Consider the following 24,497-nt stretch of genomic DNA (forward strand, 5'->3'; position numbering starts at 1 on the left):
TTTTAAGTTGCTGTTTCTTTAACCGTTTTCTGTGTCCACCCTGCACTGCTGTGTGGAAGCCCTCTCAGTCTCCTGGGCAGCTCAGGAGTGTACATCCTCAAGAGTCCCATGCCTGATGTCAGTGTCTGGAAACCGCAGTTGCACCAATTTTGCCTTTTGCAGGTGCTTCGGTGGGAGACTGAATCTGGTCTGTATTTTTCTATTTTGACCAGAAGCAGACTTCTGATGTTTCCCAAGGAAGTTGTCCAAACTTTATAGAAGCTCTTGGTTTGGAGTAAATAGTGGTCATACCGATAGCTGTGTTTGGATGTTTCCCGTGTGCCAGCCCTGACACAGGGCTCCTCCTGCGCTGGCACCATTGTTCAGTCCTTTTCACATGCCCGTGCTGTTCACAGTGCTGTGTTCTCCTTCATCCCCATCTCCACAGGTTAGCAGCTGAGGCAGAGTGAGCTCAGGTCACTTGCTTGAGGTCACGTCCATATTAAAGTGCAGTTTCAGAGCTTCACATCTGGAGCCCAGTGCACTGGCAGCCTTGGTTCTCCTGCTCGTGCTCTCAACTGTTAGCTAGACTGCCACCCAACAGTGGGCCAGAAGTTTCTGGTTAGGACTCTGCTTCCTCTCAGAGACCCAGGGTGCAGAGTCTCCCGACAGGCTCGGTGTGGCTGAGGTTGGAGGATCTGGGCCAAATGAGGCATCTGGAGGTTCAGCTGAGAGCAGGGAGGGAGACCTTGCCCTGCTGTCTTCCCTGGATGCACGGAGTCTCCGTCGGTCCCTGTGCCACGTGGGGCTGCTCTCCAGACCCCCTGCCTCTCTGCCTCGTGGGGTTAGGGGCATCCAGCGGGAGCTGGCCTGTGTGGGATGTGGTCTGGTGGCAGTGCAGGGGGTTGTGAGGTGAGGGGACCGCCAGCTTCACACAAGGCTGGCAAGGCTGGAGGGGAGCCCCTGGGGGAGGCCAGGGCGCCCTGCGTTCTGGGCGTTAGGGCTGGCACTGTGCCCCATTTCCAAAAGCTACATTGCAGTCCTAACCCCCAGCACCTCAGTGTGACCCCGTATGCAAACAGGGTCCCTGCAGATATAATGCAGACGAAGTTGTGCTGAGGTCAGCTGAGCCTCTAATCCTGGGTGACTGTGTCCTGGGAAGTTGGCCAAGTGAAGGCAGACACACGAGAGATGAGGAAAGGGTTTGGAGCCCTGCAGCTGCTGGCCCGGGGACCCCAAAGATGCCAGCAGTCCCCAGAGGCGGGAAGAGGCCAGGGCGGGTTTCCCTGCAGCTTTGGAGGGAGGTCGGCCTTGCCAGCACCCGGACTTCAGACTTCTGGAAACTTCATGGCTCCTGACCGTGAACAATGCATTTCTGTCGTTTTTACACCACTTGGTCTGTGGTCCTTTGTTCCTGCGGCAGCAAGAAATGAATCCACTGGGGTTGGGAAGGTTCTTTCACGTACATCCCGCCCGGGAACAGGGCGTGTGCTTGTAACTCAGAGTAGCTCCTGTCTTCCCTGTACCTGGTGGGGAGGTGTCGGTGTGATGCAGACGTCGAGCTGGGTCAGACTTGACTTTTCCTGCTTCAGCGATGCCTCTTAACTTCAAGGAACAGGGTGTGACCGCTGAGGACCCTGGAAGGAGCCCCTGCATCTGTGTCCGCCTTCTCCCCTGGCCCCCGCCCCCGCGGTGCCGCTTCTTGCTCATTTTGGCCGTGTGCGCTTTCTCGAAGCTGGTTACTGCGTGGTTTTCTCCGTCTTCGTGTGTTCTGTCCCCTGTTGCATGACTCAGAAGCTTCAGCTCTTCCTTTTAACCTCTCTCATCAAACCGTTGCCACCTTTTATAAAACTCTACCTTTGCTGGTCATTTTATTTATTAGGAATTTTATGTGTCTTTTTAAACACTGATGATTTTAAAGCTAGAGTTAGCATTGATTTTGTAGTATCCTAGTTAATAAATTGCAGTTTTTGATAGTCTGTTCCAACCTTTTTTTTTCCCCCGTAAACCCTGGTATTTTTGTATGTAAGTTTTTGGAGTGTGAGTTTTTCCCAGAGTGCATCATTGTATGATAGCAGAAGCTTCTTAATACAGGAGCGTATACAGATAATAACTGTGTTGCAACAGTTCATCTGTGTCCCGTTCTGCCTGCATTTGGGTTGTCTCAGCCCCTCAGCCCTGTGCTAGCTGACAGCCTGCTGACGCTGAGCACTTATCTGGGTTTTGTGCGTGTCGGCTGCCAGAGGGGCGGCTCTGGGAAGCATTGAGCCCTGTTGCAGTGGACGGGGTAGAGTCAGAGGTACACAGACTTTGGGCAAAATTCAGATCTAGACCACAGTTATGTTCATTTGGGGATAAACAAACAGAAGTAGATCCCTACCATGGAGTCTCAAAAGATATTCTGGCATGTGGTGGAAAGGGAACTCTCCTGAAAGCGAAGAGAACAGTCAGTCATCAGAATCAGAAAAAAAGCAGTTTCAGAAGGCTTTGGCCAGAAATATACACAGAGCAGAGGTCGTGAGGAGGGACTCAGCTGAGAGGAGAAGGTAATTAAGTGAGCCATAAAGGAGATGGTTAAAGACAAAGAGCCTACGGTTCGGTTAAAATCTGTATGAAAACCCATAGGAATGAAGTGGAGATCGTGGGAACTAGCAGCAGTGGTGTGGATAACACTCGGGCAGAGGCACTTGGGAAGCAGTGTAAACCGCGAGGCGCCAGTGCTGAGAGAAGCTGGGTACGGTGGGCTTCTGGTTCCAGCCAGACGGTGTGGGAAGCTGTGAAGACGCTGAAACAGGTGGAGCAAAGCAGTCCCCAAAGCGTGATCAAAGAGCGTTTTCCTGAGCAGAAGAGAAGGCCTGTGTGTACTGAAAGGTTCATGTTCGGGCAAGATAAATGAGGAGAGATTCTTGCCATACATCTTCTGACGGCGTTTTTAAACTTCAAGATTAAAGTAACAACAGCATCCTGGCAGAATGCAGACGGAAGAAAGCATCAGCAATCAGCCCCCAGAGGCTCCCTGGAAAGGAAGTGCTGCCTGGCTGGCCAGAGGTTTTCTGTGTCTTGACGGCGGGACGGCAGCTGAGGCCTTGAGGGAGAAATAGTTGTGATGCAAGACTTTTATACCCAGCCAAGTTGTGGCTTTTGGGTGGAGGATACAGAGCCATCTGAGATTTGTTGTTCCGTTGCTAAGTCGTGTCTAACTGTTTGTGACCCAATGGACTGCATCATGCCAAGCTTCCTTGTCCTTCACCATCTCCGGGAGTTTCCTCAAATTTGTTTTCATTGAGTCTGTGATGCCATCCAACCATCTCATCCTCTGCTGCCCCCTTCTCCTTTTGCCTTCAGTCTTTCCCAGCATCAGGGTCTTTTCCAGTGAGTTACCTTTTTGCATCAGGTGGCCAGAGTACTGGAGCTTCAGCTTAAGCATCAGTCCTTCCAATGAATTTCAGGATTCCTTTAGGATGGACTGGTTTGATCTCCTTGCAGTCTGAGATTTGTAAGAGTTTGAAAATATACATTGCTTTCAAGACTGCAATGTTTCTTTCTGGTCAAGAGATGAATAGAAATTCTGTTTATTTTTAGAATTTACTGAAGTACAGTTAATTTACGATGGGTGAGTTTCTGCTGTGCATCAGAGTGACTCAGTTACGCCCAGACATGTTCCTTTTCATGTTCTCTTCCATTCTGATTCGTCGCAGGGTGTTGAATGTAGTTCCCTGTGCCACACAGCAGGACCTTGTTGTTTCCTTCCTGTATATATCAATGATAGTCGGCATCCGCTCACCCAGAACTCCCAATCCATCCCTCCCTCACGCCTCCGTCCCCAGTTGGCAACCGCAAGTCTGTTCTCTTTGTGCGTCTGGTTTTGTTTGTGTCTTGTTTTGGATTGTGTAAGTGGTGTTAGATGGCGTTTGTCATGTTCTTTCTGTCTTAACTTCACTTAGTGTAATAATCTGTAGGTTCATCCATGTTACTGCAAGTGGCATTATTTTATTTTATTGTGTTTTTACGGCTGAGTGATATTCCGTTTCACATGTGTACTGTATCTTCTTCATCTATTCAAGAGAAAAATAAAAGCTCTGAGTGTGAGATGAGTCGTTGTGTTTCCTGAGGAAGTGACCATGTACAGAATAATAATCGTAAAGATACTGGTCAGTTATGGGCGAGGTGTTACTGGGCACCAGCTAAGCAGACTCCTTTTGGGATTTAGGTCTTTACATGATAAATAGGTTAGAGGTCTTTGGTTATAAGCAATAGGGGGGAAATCCTAGAACAGTTTAATCAAGAACAGGAATTTGTGACACTGGTAAAGGAGCAGATAATAAACCTTAGAGGAACCCCGACCGGGGTCAGTACGAGGATTTTTCATAATTACCGTGTTCTCAGCTTATGTCTACATTCCAGTTGCAATACACGCTCATCACAGCAAGGAATCTAGAGAGTCCTAGGGGATGCCATGGCGCAGAGGCAGACGCGTGGCAGTGGGCATCCGTGCCCCCGTTTCTATGGGTTCCTCCGTTAGTGACCGTGATCTGGGGAAGAGCCTGGACTTGGGAAGAGGACTGGTGTCCCTCAGGTGTCACCCTCCAGAGGTCTGGGGACGGGGCCTGTGATCTGATGGGCAGGGCTGTCAGAGCCGCCCGCGGTGGGGGAGGAGGCAGGGGCTCCCAGCACAGGCACTGTTCCCAAGAGCGGATCCTGACCCGGGGAGTTCCCGGCCGTCATGCTGGCAGAGAGGGCAGGTGCCTGGCTGTGGAGCCGGCAGTCTGTGCGGGGAAAGGCGACGGAGCCCAGCGGCAAGGACCCGCGTCACAGTGCTGCCCAGCATCCGCTTGTGTGTCATGGCGTCAGGGCGGCACTTTAGACACTTCCTGTGATGAGCGTTTCACTCTTAACCCCAGAGCATGGGAATGAATCGAGGAAATGGTCATCGTGAAGGTGGGGACCCGGGAAACCGTTTCGGGCATAAGTGAGCAAAGCTGAACTTAGACGGACTCTCAGATTGCTGCTGTGTAAATTTGCTGGAGATATCGCGAGAATGGAAAAATGTGTGTGAGTGGGGATCGGGTGGGCTTCAAGTGATTTCCTTTTAAAGCGTTTTCCGTCAACGGCTCCAAGCTTGCACTACAGATACATTATTACACATACCCACATATATATATTTACTAACAGAACCTCAAGTACAGTAAGCCCCCACCTGTGAGCCTCAGAACTGTGAATCTTCAAAGATGCAAATGTGCGTTCACATGTCAGGTCGCATAAGTCAGTTCACGTGTCTGACGTTATCTGTAGAGTTGGGTACGTAGATGAACTCTCTTGGGCTTATGAGCAAAGCCGACTTACGAATGGGCTCTCAGAAGGGAACTCGTTTGTCTGTAAGGACTTCTGTAGTTTGTCGGACTAGAAACGGTGAGTCCATGTCAGCGTTTAAGCAATCCACAACTTCACTTTCACTTTTCACTTTCACACATTGGAGAAGGAAATGACAACCCACTCCAGTGTTCCTGCCTGGAGAATCCCAGGGATGGGGGAGCCTGGTGGCCTTCCGTCTGTGGGGTCACACAGAGTCAGACACGACTGAAGTGACTTAGCAGCAGCAGCAGCAGCAGAAGGGGCGGGGAGGCACACAAATGACTGACTCCTGGCTGTACTTCCTAACTGAAGCCGCCCCTTTCTCTGCCCACACAGGTTGTCTCCTAAGAGCCCCTGGAGATCTGCACCCTCCTCTGGATTTCTGGGCCCACGACGTGGTTAGCGAGACCAGGCTGCTTCGGTGGCTGTGGGCCGGCCCTGCCCGTTGCTGGACTTGTATGTGCCGCTCAGACTCCGGGCTCCTTGGAGCTCTCGTTTACGTGGAGGTTTTGAGCCATTTTGAATCTTTTGAAGGAGAAGCCGCTGCTCGCAATGAGCTCACAAAGCCACCCAGGTAAGCTGGACCCCGGGTCTTCGTGGCAGTTGGGTCCCATGTCTCTCTGTGTTCATGATCACGAGCGTGGCTGGTTTAGGTTGGCCCCAAGGGCAGAGCAGCCGTCTCTCCAGCTCAGTGGCAGCAAGATGAGTGGGGCCTCTTGGGGGCCGGGGTCCAGGCTTGGCCCTGACCCGCGTGCCGACGTGAGCAGCGCGCGCCTCCCTGGCGCCTCGGGGGAGACGGGCGCAGGGCCATGTTCTGTCTGGAGGGCCGCTTCCTTCTCCCGCTGCGTTGTTTCTGGGTGCCGTGGGGGTGGGCTGCCCCTGGGCTGGACGCGATTGGTGCCCCTCGGTGGTGGGCGCCCGCGGGCATCAGTCCTGGTGCCCGGGGCTTCACCAGGCACAGCACTCGGCATCCTACACGCAGCGAATCTTCACAGGCCCCGGGCGTCCCCCACCTGGTGGGAAGAGGTGACCGGTCCAGGGCCACAGAGCTCGTGGCCGGGTGGGATCAGTGAGCACGTTTGTGCAGCTCTCATATTCCGAAACGTGCAGGGACACACGCGCTCAGGCTTCTCCAGCCCCGTCACCGAGTCACCCAGCCTCCCCGTGGCAGCGAGCCCTGGCTCGTCCAGCCTCACCGTCCACTGCAGCACGGCCCCTGGGCCGCTTGCATCTGTCATCCTGCGTCCACTCGGGCAGGCACAGGGCGTCCTAGAGGCCCCACCTCCGTCAGTGTGGCTGGGGTCCCCACCGGGTGAGAGTGGAGGGCTTGGTCCACTCTGCTCCCTGGGGATCAGACCCCTGCATGTCCTCTCCTGGCCTGAACAGAGTTGTCTGAAGCTCCAAGAGCAGGGTTCCTGCTTGTATTTAGATACAAAGGCTTTATTGATTTAGATTGTTCATGTATTGATTGATACAAAGTATGAAATATAATTTAACAGTCTGGATCGAAGTGGGTGAACATGGCCTCCCTTCCACTCAGAGCTGGGGAGCCTGCCTTTCTCCTGTGTCTGAACATAAGGGTGTGTGCAGAAATGTTTTAATACAGAATAATCATTCTATCTGTGGAGTTGTGTGTTTTGTTTTTTTTCCATTTAGTACCTTATGAGCATCTTTTGATGTCAGTATGTACATAAACCTAACTTATTTTTGGTAGCTTATAGGTAGATACTTATGTGGCTGCAGCGGTATTTAGAACAGCCCCAGATCATCATCAGACAGTTATTACACATGTATTTTGTACACACACTTCTGTGACTGTCTCCGTGGGTCAGTTCCAAGCAGGAGAATTGCTGGGTGGGTGGGCAGCCGCATTTGAAACTTTGTTTACTTTGCACATGGCTCCAGAAGCTCTGTCTCAGTTTCTCCCCTTAATCCTAGTTTATGATCATACGTATTTTCTTCATTTGCACAGGCACTAGGTGGATTCAGTTGATTTCATTCTTGCCAGCATGCCAGGGGAAATTTATGGTTTGAATTTGCATTATTGTATAAATGAGGGTGCACATTTTTAAAAGTTTTGTTTTACATTGGCGTGTAGTTGGTTTACAATGTTCTGTTGATTTGTCGTGTACGAAGTGATTTAGTTTTACATATGTGTGTGTGTGTGTGTGTGTGTACACGCATGTAGCGATTCTTTCTCAGATTTTTCCCACTTAGGCTGATGCAGCATACTGAGTGGATTTCCCTGTGCTGCACAGCGGGCCCTTGTTGTTAGCTGTTTTACCTATAGCAGTGTGTGTATGTTTTTCCCAAACTCTTGAATTTATCCCTCCCACCTTTCCCCCTGAGTTAAGCATAAGTTTGTTTGCTAGGTTCGTGAGTCTGCTTCTGCTTTGTAAATAAGTTCATATGATGTTTGTCTTTCTCTGTCTGACTGAATGTCGCTTAGTGTGACAATCTCTGGGTCCACCCATGTCGCTGCAGACGGCGTTATTTCTTTCTGTTTAGCGGCTGAGTGATGCTCCGTTGACTGTGTGCGCCGCGTCTTCTTCCCCCACTCCCCTGCTGATGGACATTCAGGCTGCCCCGTGCCCTGGCTGTTGTGGGTGGTGCTGCAGTGAGCTCTGGGGTGCGCGCACCTTTTCACAGTACGGTTCTCTGTAGACGCACGTCCGTAGAGCGTGTATGTCCACATGTTGCCGTGTCAGACAGCAGCTCTGTCAGGATCTTTAGTTTGTAAGGAACCTCCACACTGTTCTCCACAGTGGCTGCACCAGTTTACATTCCCACAACGGTGTAGGAGGATCCCTTTTTCCACACCCTCTCCAGCATGCATTGTTTGTAGACTTTTTGATGATGGCCATTCTGACCAGTGTGAGGTGATACCCGATTTTTTATGAGCTGCTGTAGACATAAATCTCATGCATGCCAGTAGGCATTTGAAGAGAAACAATGCTTCCCCACCCCCCTATTTTTTTTCTCGCTCTTTTTTCAATCTAATGAAGCCTGTGTGTATGCATCAATACTGTGTGTGAAGTTTCCTCATGCATGGTCATTATGTACAGTTGACCCTGGGCCAGCCTGGGAGTCAGGGGTGCCGAGCCTCCGCACAGTGGAAAGTCTGTGGGTGGGTTATAGTCGGCTCCCCGCATTGGAAGTTGGCTACTCTGCGTCTCCAAGTCTGTGGATTCAGCCAGTCGCGGACGGTGTGGTGCTGACCATAAAATCCCTGCCATAAGCAGATTGTGTGGTGGTTCAATCCCATGCTGGTCAAAGGGCAAGTATGTTTATATATAGGAGTGTACATGTGCATTTCTCTCTATGTGTTATCTGTACCTATAACTCTAGCTACTTAAATCAGTGATTGAGTTATTACATCAGCATAGCTTTATCTTCTTTGTCCCTTTGATTTTTAGAGAAACGTGTACTTTCTCTTATGATTATAGTTTGTGGTATGCTTTCTACAATAAGATGTTTGTGGCTTTTTCTGTGCTTAAAATATAATAAGTGTGTCTTGGTGGCCCCGGTCTCTTAACAAAATGCAGTATGTTTCTCTCTGTTTCCTGCCTCTTTGCCCCGGAGTTTATCAGTCTCCTGAAAGTGTTTCTGCCCTTGGGTTCTCTTGGCTGACGAACACTTCTCCACCGACTTATCTCCAGTACTCTTGCCTGGAAAACCCCATGGATGGAGGAGCCTGGTGGGCTGCAGTCCATGGGGTCGCTGAGAGTCAGACACGACTGAGCGACTTCACTTTCACTTTTCACTTTCATGCATTGCAGGAGGAAATGGCAACCCACTCCAGTGTTCTTGCCTGAAGAATCCCAGGGACGGGGGAGCCTGGTGGGCTGCCGTCTATGGGGTCACACAGAGTCGGACATGACTGAAGTGACTTAGCGGCAGCATCATCTTCCTGTCGCAGACCTCCTCCTCAAGGCTGGTCCCCGTGAACAGCAGAGATCTAGCTGGGTGTTGCTTTCCCCTCCTTCCCAGAGTCTTCGCGTCTCGCGCAGAGGCCTCGCCCGTGGCTGTTGGCTGCGGTCAGGTCCTGTCTGCTGCGCATGTCCCTCTTGGTGGATGGGCCTGGCCCCCTTCCTCCTCTCTGTCTGACGCCCCCTCCTCCCAGGGCAGTCTTGGAGCGGCCTGGGTAGCTGACACCCAGCAGTGGCATCTTCCGACGCTAGGGTGGGCTTGCTGGCGGGTCTCTCCCGCCTGCTCTGCGGTCCACCCCCTGCATCCCCACCCCGGGTGGGTGCAGGCTGGGGGTTGGGCTGGGCCATGGTCTGCACGCCACCCCCCACTGTCCGCAAGCCCGTGGCCTGCCAGGGTGGCCGCCTGCTTGCTCGTGGTGGCCCCCATCACTTGGATCCCCGAGACGGGCGTCTCCTAAGAAGTTCCTCCCTGTCCCTTGTCAGCCGACACCACCGTGTTCCCACCGTGTAGACGCGCTGCGAATCTTTCGTGTTGGCGTTTGTGTTTTGTCGTTTTAGTGGATTTGTGGGAGGAGGAGAATACTTAACACCGAACATGTTCGGTTTGCTGTTCGGAGCAGGGCCCCTCCTGGGGTTCCCCGTCCCGTCTTGGGCCCCAGCCTCCCTTCAGTCCCGCGTCCATCTCTGCCTCCCTGGGCCGCGCGGTGTCCGTCTGTCCGGCCGCCCACCGGCCCCACTGCATCACTGGCTGACCCCGTCCCTCTCGGCCCCGCCAGCCGCTGTGTGGCCCTCGGGCGCCGCGGGGCCCCCGTCACGCCTGCAGAGCTGGCCGGCTTGGCCCCGGTGATGAAACGAGCTTTTCACTTGACTAGTGGAGGTCTTCTCCCCCGGCCCCCGCGCCGACCCCCTCGGGTCCTGGGTGAGGCTTGCATTATGGTTTTATTGCCATTCCTTCTGCACTTTGCCAGAGCCTGGCCCTGGCGTTCTGACGTAAGACTGCTGACTGGTGGGGCTTTTATTGCTCTGAATAACGATTTCGAATGCTGTGAGCAGCCCAGCCCGACTCAGGCTGAGAACTCAGCTTTGAGAGCAGGAGGCGCGAGGAGAGGTGCTGAGAAGCGATGCCTCCCCCACTCCCTGCCCCAGCGCTGCACGCCTTCCTGCGGGGGTGTGTGGGGTGGGGGTCGCTGTGAGGACGCGGGGCCTCCACGTGGAAGGCGGGCCACCTCCCACACTGCGGGCCCGGGGGTCTGCTGCCGGGCCGGGCACAGGCTCCCCTCCTTCCCTGCCCTCGTGTTCCTCAGGTGACAGGCTGTGGTCGTCCCTGTAGCCCGAGTGTGCTTGGCGGTGGGGGCCTGGGGTGGCTCAGAGCGGGACCAGAGGCTGTCCCTCGGCCACGTTGTCACCGCCCCGCCCCACGCCGACCAGCTCAGCTTCCTAGCGGTGCCTCTTCTGCCCAGAGGGCGACTGGAGGAGCGGCTGTAAACCTTAGGGAGCCTGGTGTGCTGTCTCCTGGACCACGTGTGGGCATCCAAACCCCACTCTCGACAGGAAGCTGGCCGAGCAGGACTGGGATCCAGTCACTCAAGTGTCCCGACCCTCCCGGGAGCGTGGCGAGAGGCTTGTGTAGCGTTAAAATACAAGATGAGCCATTTTGAGGGAAACCTTATATTTCAGACCCGTATTTTAGCTTGGACCACACTCTGATTTGTCAGCATTTTCTTCACTCTGAACTGCCTTGTCCACATGAAAGCAGCTGAACATCTGTGTCGACAGTAACTTGGTGATTAATGAGTTTCGACATAGTTTGATTTCTTCCAACTGCCGTGAAGTTCTCATCCTGCAGGTCCCAGGAGGAGGCTCTCGGCTCCACCGGCCTGAGCCCGAGCCCTGGTCTTGCCCTGTTGGATCCTGAGTCTTGTTTCTTTTCCACTCAGTTCGCCACCAGGGGTATATTATATTTCAATATAGAAATGGCCTCAGAAGGATGTATTTTTCTGTTTTTTAGATTGTGCTGTGCAAGGGTGGAATGTTTCAGGAGTACTGCAAAGTTTCAAGAGGAGGAAATGAATTTTGAGGACCTGCAGGGAACACAACGGGAACATTGATTCTGAGCCGCTGGTGGTGGGTTGTGGGCACTGTGTGAGGTGCTGGGCCACAGGGAGAGCTGGGGCCCCAGGAGAGGCCGCGGACGAGGCCCCGGGAGGCCCGGGCCAGGGCTTTTGTGGGGCGGGTGTGCAGCCAGCAGGTGCAGCCGCGGAGTCCTGGGGGCTCGGGCCAGGAGACCTGTGCTCACGCCCTCCAGGAGCCGGGGGAGAACTTCTTCCTGACGCATCTGGGAGGTGTGGTGAGTCCCAAGCTGCTGGCAGGCAGGCCCAGGGGCTTCTGGACAAGACCGAGGCTGGGGACGCAGGGAGAAGAGCCCGGGTCCCCAGAGTCCTGTGGAACGCAGAAACAGACTCGAGATCCAGCAGAGCAAGACCGAGACTCTGGAGGCCAGTGGGGGCAGGTGTCCTGTGGGGAGGGCGGCCTCACTGTTTCCCCTGACCTCGGGGAAGGAGGCGCTCGTGGGCCCCTCAGAGCACCCGCTTCTGCTTCCTCCAGGGCGGGAGCAGAAACGGCCTGCGCGTCTCCCAGCTGCGTGCGGCCCCAGGCTCCTCGGGGCGCCCGCCCGCGCAGTTACGGCTCCTGAATTGTCGTGGCCCGGATCCTCCATGCCATGATTATCCGGGATCTTAATCAGTCAAGGTTTGTTCTGGAAATCATGGAGACATAACGGCTTCTTTTTCAGCCTCCTTTTTTTTTTTTTCTTTTTCCTCTAAATCCTCAAATTGTGTTTTGTCTTTTAAAAATCACGAATGCTCAGTCGTTATGAAGAGCTGAGAAAATTCTCTGTCAATGGAGCGTTGATGGTTTATTTTGGCAGTTCTCTGAAAATTCTTATACAGTTTGTGGAAGATTTGCATTTATGTCCTCTTTTTCAAAACCGCCATTGTAGAAATGCAAATTTCTGAATTCCGAGATGCTGAATGTTGGATGATTAATGATATTGAAACTTAAGAATGAACTCCCGGTATGTGTTTGACATAGAAAGCCCCAAGCCAGGATCATTAGAAACCACAGCGCACAGCGTGTCGGTGGAGCAGCAGGGCGGGGATGGAGGCGCCCAGCAGAGGGGCAGGTGGAAGGTGGACAGGTGGGTGCCGGGCGCCCACCCCAGACGCTGGACTGTGAAGTGCCAGGGCTGCTCTGTCTGCAAAAAAACATAAGATTTTTTTCAAGCTTCTAATAGTAATGAATTTATACTGGTTACTTGCTTACTGCTGGTCAGACCCTGCTGCGCTCTTAGGGGCCTGGACTGAATAGCGACGTGTTCTAAACGGTGCTTTATGGGTACTTCATGGTTTTCCACGATGAGCCTGGCAAGCGAGATGCGTGCAAGTGTGCTAAGTCGTTCAGTCGTGTCTGACTCTTTGCCACCCCGTGGACACCTGGCTCTTCCGTCCATGGGGATTCTCCAGGCAAGAATACTGGATTGGGCTGCCACGCCCTCCTCCAGGGGATCTTCCTGACCCAGGGATCAAGTCACCCTGTCTTTCACCTCCTGAATTGGCAGGGAGTTTCTCTTCCACTGGTACCACCTGGGGAGCCCGGGAAGTGAGATAGAACACAGTCATTTCCTGTTCTGTCCACAAGGAAACCAGTATTGACTGCCGTCCAGGGCCTGGGCTAAGGCCAGGTGTCTACTCAGAGACCATCCTGGAGCCAGAATTGATCATCTGTCCTTGAGGGACGTGGGCCCCTCTGCCGGACAGACGCTGGGCACCCTGGACCAGTTAGGAGTGGGTCCCAACCATTTATTTGGGGTGCCTGTGCCGGACCAGGTAGAGGGAGGCACGAAGTCACCTCGACACAGCGGGGTTCATGGGGGAGAGAGGGGATGGGCGGGGGCAGGGGCCCCGGAAGGGACGCGTGAGCGGAGTTGGTCACAGGGCAGGAGCTGCACTGCTCCGTGGGGCATAGAAGGGCCTGGTGGGGAAGGTGGGCTGGCGGAGGAGGGAGCGGGTCCACACCAGGAGGGTCTGCTGCGCCCAGGCCCACACGGGCCCACCCCCGGCTGCTCCGAGACCCTGCTGGCCTGGAGAGGGGGCCCCGGCCCAGCTCCCCCATGGCCGCGAGCCTCATTCTCTGCTGGTTGAAGGCTGCAGGGCCCGGCCGCGCCCGAACCTCTTGGCTCCCGCAGTGTATCCAGTGCGTCTCGAGTGTGCTTCTGAATTCTGAGCTTCTCTCTGTTGATCCTTACAGCTGGGCTGGGGGCCTGGCCAGGTTAACGGGAGAGATTTTGGTTGAAACCTTTTGTTTTACTTCCACTTTATTTGCTTATTTCACAAGACCATGATTCAAAAATGAACATTTTTTTTTGGGAAATGATTAAGAAAAAAATCAAACGAGGCGAATGACTGTGAACTTTGCCAAATCGTCTCTCAGTTCAGTTGAGTCGCTCAGTCGTGTCCGACTCTTTGTGACCCCACGGACTACAGCACACCAGGCCTCCTTGTCCATCACCAACTCCTGGAGTTTGCTCAGACTCATGTCCATCGAGTCGGTGATGCCATCCAATCATCTCATCCTCTGTCGTCTCCTTCTCCGCCCGCCTTCAATCTTTCCCAGCATCAGGGTCTTTTCCAAGGAGTCAGTTCTTTGCATCAGGTGGCCAAAGTATTGGAGTTTCAGCTTCAGCATCAGTCCTTCCAGTGACTATTCAGGACTGATTTCCTTTAGGATTGACTGGTTGGATCTCCCTGCTGTCTCCGGCTTTGTGTTTTTAAATGGGTTTTCTCGTCCCCACTTGGTAAGAGTGGGTGAATCAGCCTGTGACAGGGAGTGCTAAGCGGGGTGTGATGGAGAGAGACCTTATCGTGTGATTTTCATGTCTCCCGCCCCCACCCCCAGACAAGCAGAAATGAGAGGGACGGGCTTGGCTTCTCTCAGATGCAGACGCTGGTCCTCAGGCACGCTCGGTCCCGGCAGGTGGGGGAGACTGCATCGGGCTCTCAGCTCTAGCCGTTGTTGGGGTCAGAAGCCCCACCGTCCGACGGCAGCCTCGCCCTGTTGGGCTTCAGGCTGTGTGTCCCCCAGCCCTCCTCCTTCTCGGCACAGGGTTCCTGATGCCGCTGCTCGAATGGAACGATCCTGACTCGGAAGCGGAACATTCCAGGCTGCAGCGCACCTTCAGTGCTTTTGGGGTTTTAGGATGAAAAGCAGTGTTCCCTGTTACAGCCGTTCTCTCGCTTCTACGAATACTGGATACTTTTGAAAGGTGGCAGGGAGGCTTCATTAAAGGTGATATTAAAAAACGTACATATATTTGCTATATCTGCTTCTTTTTTCTCTGTCTGCAATAATATTTGTAAGGACTTCTGTGAGATGGTGTCAGCATCCTGGTGGAGGTTGTTCAGTGCTCACTGACTGGGGCTTCGTTTTCTGCACAAGACCGCATCCTCCTGGGGCTCCCACGTGCCCTCTGATACTGTACCCTTGCTGGATGTTGATGATTTGTTACTGTTAAGCCCTGTCTTCAAGCCTCTTTAGCTGAGGGGACTTTTGTGACTGATGGAGAGTTATTTTTACCTTTAAACTCTGAGGCCGTCTTGTAGAAGATTGCTTCTGACAGCGCAGTTGTTCAAGGCGCTGACGCCAAGGGAAGACCTCGTGTTCCAGGAGCTAAAGGTTCTGTTTTGATTTGTTTGCATTCATAGCCAAGTTTATTCCTTCTTAAGTGCAGTGTTTTGAATTTTCCTGCAACGTCCTTTGTAGAAACTGGGCATTTGTTAGAGCTGCGTCTCTCGCTGACCTGTTGATTCAGTAGGATTTGTGCAGTGCTCTTGGAGTTACAGGAGATTCCATGGAGTCTGTTCTTGGCACAGGTTTACTGGACGTTGTGCTGTATGAAGGGCCCTTTCTGACATGTTCGCATTTGTTGCAGTAGACGTATTTAGCGAAAGCTCCTCCAGTGTTGAACGGCGTGATTCAGAATTCTTAATGCTCCTCATTTTCACGTTTTATTGATTTCATCCAAGTCAGGGGCTGATTGACTATTTCTTACGGCCCCGCCCCCACCAGAGTCTGACACACAGAATGCAAGCCTGCTTGCCGCTTTTTGTGCTTGAAAAACCGCCCATCCCAGCGCTTTGCACGAACACCTGCAGTCTCCACGTGGCTTTTCATCCAGACCCGTCACGCCTGGGCCCAGGGAGCTGACTGCTTTATTTCACTCACTGAAAGAATCAGGGAATTGGAGGAAGGTGGGGTAATGGATCTCTTTCTTAGGTGCTAATACACAGAAACGGCTTTTAGAAAATTTGGGAAGGTGCTGGGGAGGGCGGAGACCTTGGAGGGCAGAGGTTTTCGCTGGGAGGCTTAGCCGAAGCTGGAGATGAGGGCCTTTGTGTTTTGCCATGCCGGACGCTCAGTGCGCGTTGGAATCGAGTCGCTGATGGTGATGGGGATGAAGAAGGGCGGTGGGGTCAGGACCGCACTGGAGGTTGGTGGGTGTCTGTGGCCACCTGTCCCCTGTAGGTCCTGTAGGTGAGCACCGTTCCCTAGGGGACAGGGACAAGGAGTGGCTGCTGGAGAGGGTCCAGGTCAGAGGGGCGCTTCTCGTGGGGTTCTGAGGCTCTGGAGTGGGGCGGGGTGCAGGGCGGCTGCTGGCCGGGGTCGGTGCTCGTGGGGTCCCCGTCACCCGGCCCTTGTGGGGGCCCTGCATCCTCGTCCTCACGGATGACGCTGCACCTGGGGAGCTGCTGCTTTGCTGGATATGGTTGGGATGGGTGTTAGTCTCCAGTTCATCAGCTCCCCCGGGAAGGAGCCAAGGCAGGTGAGGGCTGGAGGATCGCAGGGGAGAGTCTGAACTCAGTGCAGGAGACCTGGCCTGGAAGTGCTGAAACCCCACTGAGGTTTTTTTCGTCCCAAGGAGCCCAGCATTCAGGAAACGCACTGCTTGGGATCTGAGCGGCCGGTAAGGCACCCAGTTCAGCCACCCCACCAGGGCCGCTGGGGCCTCTGAGAAGAGTGCAGCCGTGTGTCTGCCCTTCCATCCTTCTGGGATTGGGCTCCCTTCTGTTATGTCCCCGGTCATCCATGGCATTTCTGGTGGCGTGGAAAGGGGGCTGGGGCCACACTAGCGGGTGAGGGGCCAACTGGGCACGCTGGGTTTCACGGAAGGGCTGGAGCGGTCCCGGAGGTGAGGGGCAGCAGGGCCTGGTGGCTGATGAGCCACTGCATGGAGCCGGGAGACCCTAGACCTGGGACATCCGTCTGTCCCTGCCCCAATGTGCTGCAGAGGGAGACCCCCGGGCGGGGCGTGCTCCCTACTCTGCCCTCCTCGGCATCCAGCCTTCCTGCCCCTTCCTCTCTCGTCTCAGCGTCTCCTGCTTCACTGGCCGGCCCCTCTGCCCAGGGTCAGGCTCATACGGCTGGTGGCCCTGGCCTGGACCGAGACGTGGTCTTCTCGGTTCTCAGCTGGGCTTTCTCTGAGCTCCCCACAGAGCCAAGGACTCGGTGCCTGAGACCCTCGGGGCAAGGGGGTTTCTTCATGTTTATAGGCACTCCACTTTCTAAACCGGAAACTCCAGCTTCCAGTCCACGTTACATGGACCCTGTTATGAGTGGATCAGTGACCGATTGGCATGGACACAGCCTCAGCAGCTGTGGTTCTGAAGGAGATGCTGTTTCTAAGGCCTTTCCCATGTGTGTTCCTACGGGGTGAGCCTGCTCTGACTGAGGGGTACGGTTTCAAACATCTGTGTTATCTGTGAGAAGAAAAGAGCCTTTCTCAAGTTGTGTGTTGTCTGAGAGAACATCACGCTAGCGCTTCTCAACCATTTCCAGTTTTGGAACTGCTGGGAGGTGCTGGCGGTGGGCAGGGAAGCTGGCTTAGCCACTGGGCAGAGCAGCCGTGTGCCCCCCGGCTTCTGTGTGCTGACTGGGCCACCTCCGCGGAAGGGCAGCTGGGATCTGAGCCTGCTTTGTTGCCTCCCAGTGGTGGGCTGCGTTGCCCTGTACCAGGCCTTGGCCCTTCAGGAGGACACTGGCCACTGAACTTTGCTTTCAGCCTGGTACCTGCCCGTGTGGTTGGTGGAAGGTTGGAGTGGCAGGTGGACAACCCTGTGTCTCCTTCCTTGGGAGCCCCACACTGAACAGAGCAGGGCAGGGGTCTTTGTAAGGTGGCCCTGCGTTCACTGTCAAAGTCCAGACCTTTCTACCCTGGAGAGGGGTGGGCCTGGCCTGCCGCCCCTGGGCGGACAGCCATGCCCTGGAGGGGTACGTATCGCCCCTTCCCCCCAGAGGGCAGCTGGACTCCACCCGACAGGGGCAGACAGGTGGCTCGAGGTATGAGTTTTTATATTCATTTTAAGACATTGGTTAAAATCACTGATCAAGATAACATCTTCACCCACATTTTCTACAAAGCCAGGGTTTATATCTTCCAGTTTTGTGTCACCTAAATCCATAGTTCTCCTGTTTTGTTGTTGTTCAGTTGCCAAGGCATGTCCACCTCTTTGTGACCCAATGGGCTGCAGCACGCCAGGCCTCCCTGTCCCCACCATCTTTCAGAGTTTGTCCAAGATCGTGTCCACTGAATTAGTGATGCCATCCAGCCGTCTCATCCTCTGCTGCCCTCACAATTATTGTGGATCCCTTTCAAGCGAGTTCTACACAGGCATGCTTGCTGGGAACAAAACTCTGCCATAGGAAGCGGAGGCTCAGGCCCAGTGGACACCGGGCGAGGGCAGGAGCTGCTGGGCCTGCCCCACGTGACCTGAGCATCTTGCTCTGGAAACTTCCACCACTGGCTGAAGTACTGTTCACGGCTGAGCCTCCCTCATCCTTTGGAAGCTTCTGGAATCTCCTAGATTGACTAAGCTCAGAGCCTCCCTGATTGCAGTGGCCTCTGTCACTTCTAAGCTATACTCATCCAAACCCAAAGAAGTTCCATGACAGCTGTGGCAGATTTAAGAAAAGGCCTGGAAAAAGTTATGAATTTGTCTCGCATTTTATAGAGTGATATCTCAATTCTGAATATCAAATTCTAGTTTTGGATTTAAAAAGCAAACGTGAAGAGACTCTGAGCATGGAATGGTACCTTGTTTAGCAGCATGCGAGTTGGAAACTTCATGCTGTTGAATGTTGACACCCGTCCTGGGGGCGGGGGTGACTGAGGGTCAGCCTGGAGAAGTACAGAGTCCCACGTGCTCTGCAGGGGCTGGAAACGCGTTTCAGGTCCCGCCCCAGTGAAGGGCAGCGGGGACCTGGGCCTGCTGGGGTGAGAGGAAGGGATGAGGGCTGAGCAGGGAGGCCAGGGACAGGAAGCCCCCGCCCCGGGACACACCAGCTTTGGGGTGACAGCGAGGTGCCCAGGGGACCGCAGAGGGGTTTGCTTGGGGACCAGGGTGGGCCGGTGCCCCTGGGGGCCTGGACCCCCAGCCGGGAGCTGAGCTTCCCCCCCTTGCGGCCCGCTTTCCTCTGTCAGCAGCCGGGACCTGGTGGGTGAGTGGGATGGAGGCTCCACTTCCCCAGGGCACGGGTGTTGTGGGGTGCCCTCCTGCAGCCCGCCAAGACTCCGGGCCAGAGGCTCACAAACCCACCTCCGCTTCTCTCTGTCCGCGCCCGTCCGCGGGGAGGAGGCACCTGAGCGGTTCCTCCCCTCTGTCGCTCTCCCTCCCGGAGGACACAGCAGCGAGGAGGAGCGAACCAGCAGTGCTCCCTCCGTGTGAGTCGCCACTTGTCCCGAGCCGGCCGCTCCCAAGCTGCTCGCGGGTCCCACTGGGGCTGGGGCCGTGGCCCTGGGCCGAAGCAGCCCTTTCCCGCTGGGCTCACGCCGTTCCTGGGAAGGCAGGGCCGTGGGGGTGCGCCTGTCAGTTTGGGGGCAGAAGCGGGCCGTGCGGAGGTGGGCGCTGCTCGCGCACCCTCGCCGTGGGAAGCTCGTGGGGCCCCAGGAGAGGAGCAGCAGCAGCGACTGTGGGACACGGCTGCCTGTCACCAAAGGCGCGACTGGGACGAAGCCCCGGCTCTTCTCCCCATCCGCCAAACTTGGGCTCACTTTGTTTACTCTGATGAGTCCTAATGTGCTCCTCTTCAAGAGGGGTAGCCAGCTTCCTTCCCCTGGAGTTTTCCATCAACGGGGCTTCCTGCTGGTGAGATGGGAGGGAGGCCCCGAGGCATGCCAGTGTCGGTCCAAGCCCGGCAGATACCCCATGACCTGAACCTGGGCCGTGTGTCCTGCAGTGAGGCCCGTGTGCGTCTGGTCGCCGAGTCGCTGGGGAGCTGTCTGCCCCATCCCCTCGGGGCTCCTGCTGTGCCTGCTCGCTCTCCGGTACCGCCCTTTAAGTGGCGTGAGGGCATGTGTGTTCTCCAGGAGTTCCCGATTAATTTGCGTGGAGCCGATGGCGCCTTACCTCTGTGACCTTCCTGCCCCTGGGCAACCTCAAGCCCTGGTCATGCCCGCCGCCCGACCCCCGTAGAGGTGCGTCTTGTGACATGCCTGCCCAGGCCCCCTGCCCCACGCCTCCAGACCATCACCATCGTCAGCAGCCAGATGCACAGCCCAGGGGAGCCTGGGGAGACAGACGTGAGGACTCAACGCAGCACGGGGCCCGGACGGGCTCCTGGGGTGGATACGGGGGGGATCTGAAGGGAATGGTGACATCACTTAAAAATACTGTTATCAGTATAAAGAATGGAATGTTGCCACGGGCGGCAGCATGGGCGGACTCCAGATCATCACACTAGGTGAGCTAGGACAGACAGAAAAGTACTGTATGATACCGCTTATATGTGGAATCTCTACTGTGATGCACAGGAACTTCTTAACAAGTATATGCAATGTCCTGTGATAACCTGTAATGGAAAAGAATCTGAAACAGTATATGTCTATAAACTGGGTCACTTGGCTGCGCACCTGAAGCGTTGTAACTTACCTGTCCTCCCCAAGAACGTGCCTATCAGTGTGCAGTGTCCCGCAGCTATCATAAGAAAGTTTAACCCAAAAAAAGCTGTGTGACAGTCACTGCCGGGGGAGCGGAGTGCAGTGCTGGTTGGTGGGGCACGTGGGAACTCTGTCTGTCTACTCCGTTTTTAGTGAAGTCTATCGATATAAAAGAATAAATGTAGAGGTGTCCTCTCTTGCCCAGTGTCTATTTATGAATGATAGTAGATTGCAGATGCTTAGGCACCCAGCTTTTAAACGTTTTTCTCTGGGGATTGTTCTAAATTATTACAGAAAGTGAAAGTGAAAGTCACTCAGGCGTGTCCGACTCTTTGCGACCCCATGGACTAGTCCATGGAATTCCCCAGGCCAGAATCCTGGAGTAAGTAGCCTCTCCCTCTCCAGGGGATCTTCCCAACCCAGGGATCTAACCCAGGACTCCTGCATTGCAGGCGGATTCCTTACCAGCCGAGCCACCAGGGAAGCCCGAATTAGTACAGAACAATTTCCTATTCTTTTTTATGGTTGTGCGTGGGTGTGGCGCTGCTCATTTAAGGAGGCACTCGGGGTGCACCCTGGGTTTGTTTCCAGCATTCTACTGTTGCTGCTGCCCACTGCTGAGTGAACCTTGTGTTGGGGTAAGGCACGAGTGTTCTCTCGATGCACAAACCATCAGGGCGTCTCTGGAATTCTCACGAGAGGAAAGCACTGGTGAGCGCTGTGCAGAGGGGGAAGAGGGGAACTAAGGGGACCCCAGCAGTCCTTATGCAGCCCGCCCCACCCCCCGGAAATCTCCTTTTCAGCTTCTCTCACCATGGATCAGTCTCTCCTGGATTTGAACCTAATGTAAACGCAGCCACAGAACATCTTGTTCTGTCTGGCTTCCTTCCCCCAGCGATTTGTCTGTGAGACTGACTGACACCACGTGGCCCGGAGCTGCGTGCTCCTTTGCACGGGTGTGTGATACTTCACTGTGTAAGCAGATCACAGTTTATCTCTTGTCTGCTGTTGACACCTGGGTGGTTTCAGGCTGGGGTTTTTACACGCAGTGCTGCTGTTACATTCCCACGGATTCTTTTGATAAGGTGTGCGTGAGCCCGGTTTTCAGATTTCCTGTGCCAGGCTACGCTCCGAGAGACCTACTGGCTGCCCACCCGCCTGCGCATGGGACTGTGACTCCATTTTGTTCTGACCACTGCGACGCGTCTCATATTTCCCCAATTACTGAATTTGCTGAGCATCCTGTCGTATATATATCAAACAGCTAGATGTCCCCTGTGCTGAAGTGCCTGTTTAAATCTTTTGCTTGATTAAAAGATTCGATTGTCTTTATTTTTTCTACTGACTGGTAGTTGTTTTCATAGGCGAGAGATGAATCCTTTGTTTCTGTTTCCTTGGCTGTTTTCTCTTAAGCCTGTGGGTCGCTTCTTCACTTTCCTAATGATGCTCTTTGATGAACAGATGTTCTTAATTTTCACATTGTCCAGCTACTGGTCATTTTATTTATGCCTGCTTGAATGCAGCGGAAACAGTCTGTTATTTTCTGTTTGCTTGTTGTTCAGTAGCCCAGTCGTGTCCGACTCTCTGTGGCCCCATGGACTGCAGCACACCAGGCTTCCCTGTCCGTCACCGTCTCCCGGAGTTTGCTCAGATTCGTGTCCATTGAGTTGCTGATGCCATCCAAACATCTCATCCTCTGTCGTCCCCACCTCCTCCTGCCCGACTCAGTCTTTGCCACCTTCAGGATCGTTTCCAGTGAGTCTGCTCTTCGTATCAAGTGGCCAAAGGATTAGCGCTTCAGCTTCAGCATCAGTCTTTCCAATGAATATTCAGGGTTGATTTCCTTTAGGATGAACTGGTTTGATCTTGCCGTCTATTATTTTCTAGAAGTGTCATTTTACCAAATGTATCTGTGGTCTACCTATAATTGATTTTTTAAGAAAATAGGACGTGCACGAGTAACTGAGGGTTGGTTTCCCCATTTGGATGCCCAGCTGGCCCGTCAGCTTGTTAAAAGCTGCACCCTTTCTCCACTGCTCTGTGTTGCCACCGGGTCCTTAGTCACGGTCCCTCGCGAGGGTCTGTTCCTGGACTTTGTGTGTGTGTACAGAGTCAGCTAATGGAGCTTTATGATTGCTTAGAACAGCTGGTATTGTTTGTCCTCCAGCTTTCTTGAATCATTTTAAAGGCTGTCTTGGTTCTTCTTGGCCCACTGCCTTTCCATATGAATTTTAAAATCAGCTTTCAATTTCAGCAGAATACCTACTGGGATCTCGATTGGCATTTCATTGGTTTGTGTATAAAATCAGTTTGTTTTAATCTTCCAGTCCGTGAATATGATACATCTTTCTGTTTGGGTCTTCTTTAATTATTCCAATCACATTTTTTGTTTTGTATTTCACAGGGCAGAGTTCTTTCATATTGCCTGTAGATTTGCTTCCAGGTATTTTACGGGATGCCTTTAAAAAATTTTACCGTTCGTTTGTGTTTAGAAATACAGTTAGTTTTTCTGTAGCCACTTTGTCTCTAGACAGCTTGCAGAGTTGGCTTATTATTATTCTAGTTTATCTGCAGATTCTTTGGGATATTAGTGTATATTGTTTGTAGATAGTAGACGTTTTTTTTTGTTGTTGCCAAGTTTTAAACTTTTTATGTATTTTTCTTGCTTTATCGAATTGTCTGGGGCCTTCAATCAAACGTTAAACAGAATTAGTGGTAGTGCACACCTGTGTCTGGTTTGAATATCAAGGGAGAACTTTCAGCATTTCAGCGTCATGTGTGAAAGTCGCTGTAGGTTTTCTGAAACAGTCTTCGTCAGACCAGGGCACGTCTCTTCTGTCCTTCTTAGTCGATTGCTCTCGTGAGTCAGTGTTAATATACTGGATTGAACCATACGGTGTGCAGGTGTGTGATCTTTTCCAGTCTCCGAAAATGACACTTTCATTTGGTTCAACTTAATATATTATAGGGCTTCCCAGGTGGCTCAGTTACGGTACGGAGCCCACCTGCTAATGCAAGAGATGCGGGTTCCATCCCTGGGTCGAGAAAATCCCCTGGAGAAGGGAATGGCACCCCACTCCAGTATTCTTGCCTGGGAAATCCCACGGACAGAGGAGCCTGGCGGGCTGCAGTCCATGGGGTCACAGAGAGTCAGAAGTGACTTAGGGCTAAATAGCGACGACAACAATATATTACATTTTGTTCTGCATCTATTAACTGTATGATTTCCCCCCTTTTGTTTGATTGATGTGATGAATTTTCTTGAGTACTTTCTGAATGTTAACCAGCCTTACTTTTCTTAGTAAATCCGACTTGATTATACTAATATATTATTCTTCTTTCATCTGAATTCATTTTGCTTCTGTTTTGCTTAATTTTTTTCATCTAAATTCGTAAGTGAAATTGGTCTGTGGTTTTCTTTCCTTGAAATGTCTTTGTTCAATTTTAATATGAAGTTTATAGTGGCCTCTTAAAATGGAATGAGATTATCCTGCTTTTCTATTCCTAGAGTTGACAGAATTTTTTTTAAAGAGTTAGATGGTAAATATTTTGTGGAACACATATGGTTTCCATTGCATAGTTTTCTTCCTTTTTTTAAAAACAGGCATTTAAACTTGTAAAAACCAGTCTCACTTAGCAAGCTGTACAAAGTGAGGCCACAGATTGATACGGCCTTGGGCCATAGTTGTCTGATCTTCAGTGGATTAGAGTTTATATAAGGTTATGTTGTTACTTCTGTCTTAACTATTTGGAAGCATTCATTGGTGAACCTCTTGTTGTGTTTTCTTAGTAGGATGAGTTCTAAATTATACCCTCAGCTGATGTAGGACTATTCAGAGTTTCTAGTTTTCTTGTGTCAGTTTTGCTGTGTTTAGTTTTGCTCAGAGTTTTTTCCTTCTCACATTTCAAATGTGCTGGTGTAGGTTTTAAACACTGTCGTGTTGTCCTTGTAGTGTTTGTGGGATTTATACTGACGCCTCTTTTATTCACGTTGCTTGTTTATTCTTTCTCTTTGTTTTCCCACTGGACTTTCTGGGACAGTAACCATGTTTGATTTTCTTCATTCTATTAGATATTCTTAAAAAGATCAATTTCTGATCTTTTTGCTAGTATTTCCTTTTATTCTCTGGATTTACGATTTTTTTTTTTAAGTAATTGAGACAAATATTTAGGTCATTGAATTTATTCCCACATTTTCTTCTTTCATAGTGCATGCTCTTAAAGCAGTAATTTTCACCTATATTTGACTT

The 24,497-nt window shown here is 52.6% G+C and overlaps 1 protein-coding gene across 2 annotated transcripts in view; it reads left to right on the top strand.

Moving 5' to 3' along the window:
• The window catches only part of HDAC4 (histone deacetylase 4), a 288,194-nt gene that overhangs the window by 46,438 nt on the left and 217,259 nt on the right, over positions 1-24,497 (top strand). For both annotated transcript variants that reach the window (XM_055401686.2, XM_088835054.1), the window contains exon 2: positions 5,668-5,905. In XM_055401686.2, the coding sequence (XP_055257661.1) occupies positions 5,884-5,905 (22 nt within the window). In that variant the 5' untranslated portion in view covers positions 5,668-5,883. The remainder of the gene's footprint in view (positions 1-5,667; positions 5,906-24,497) is intronic.

The sequence above is a fragment of the Moschus berezovskii genome, chromosome 4 (assembly GCF_049115385.1).
Source record: "Moschus berezovskii isolate FMDL1 chromosome 4, NW_MosBer_1.0, whole genome shotgun sequence".
NCBI lineage: Eukaryota > Metazoa > Chordata > Mammalia > Artiodactyla > Moschidae > Moschus > Moschus berezovskii.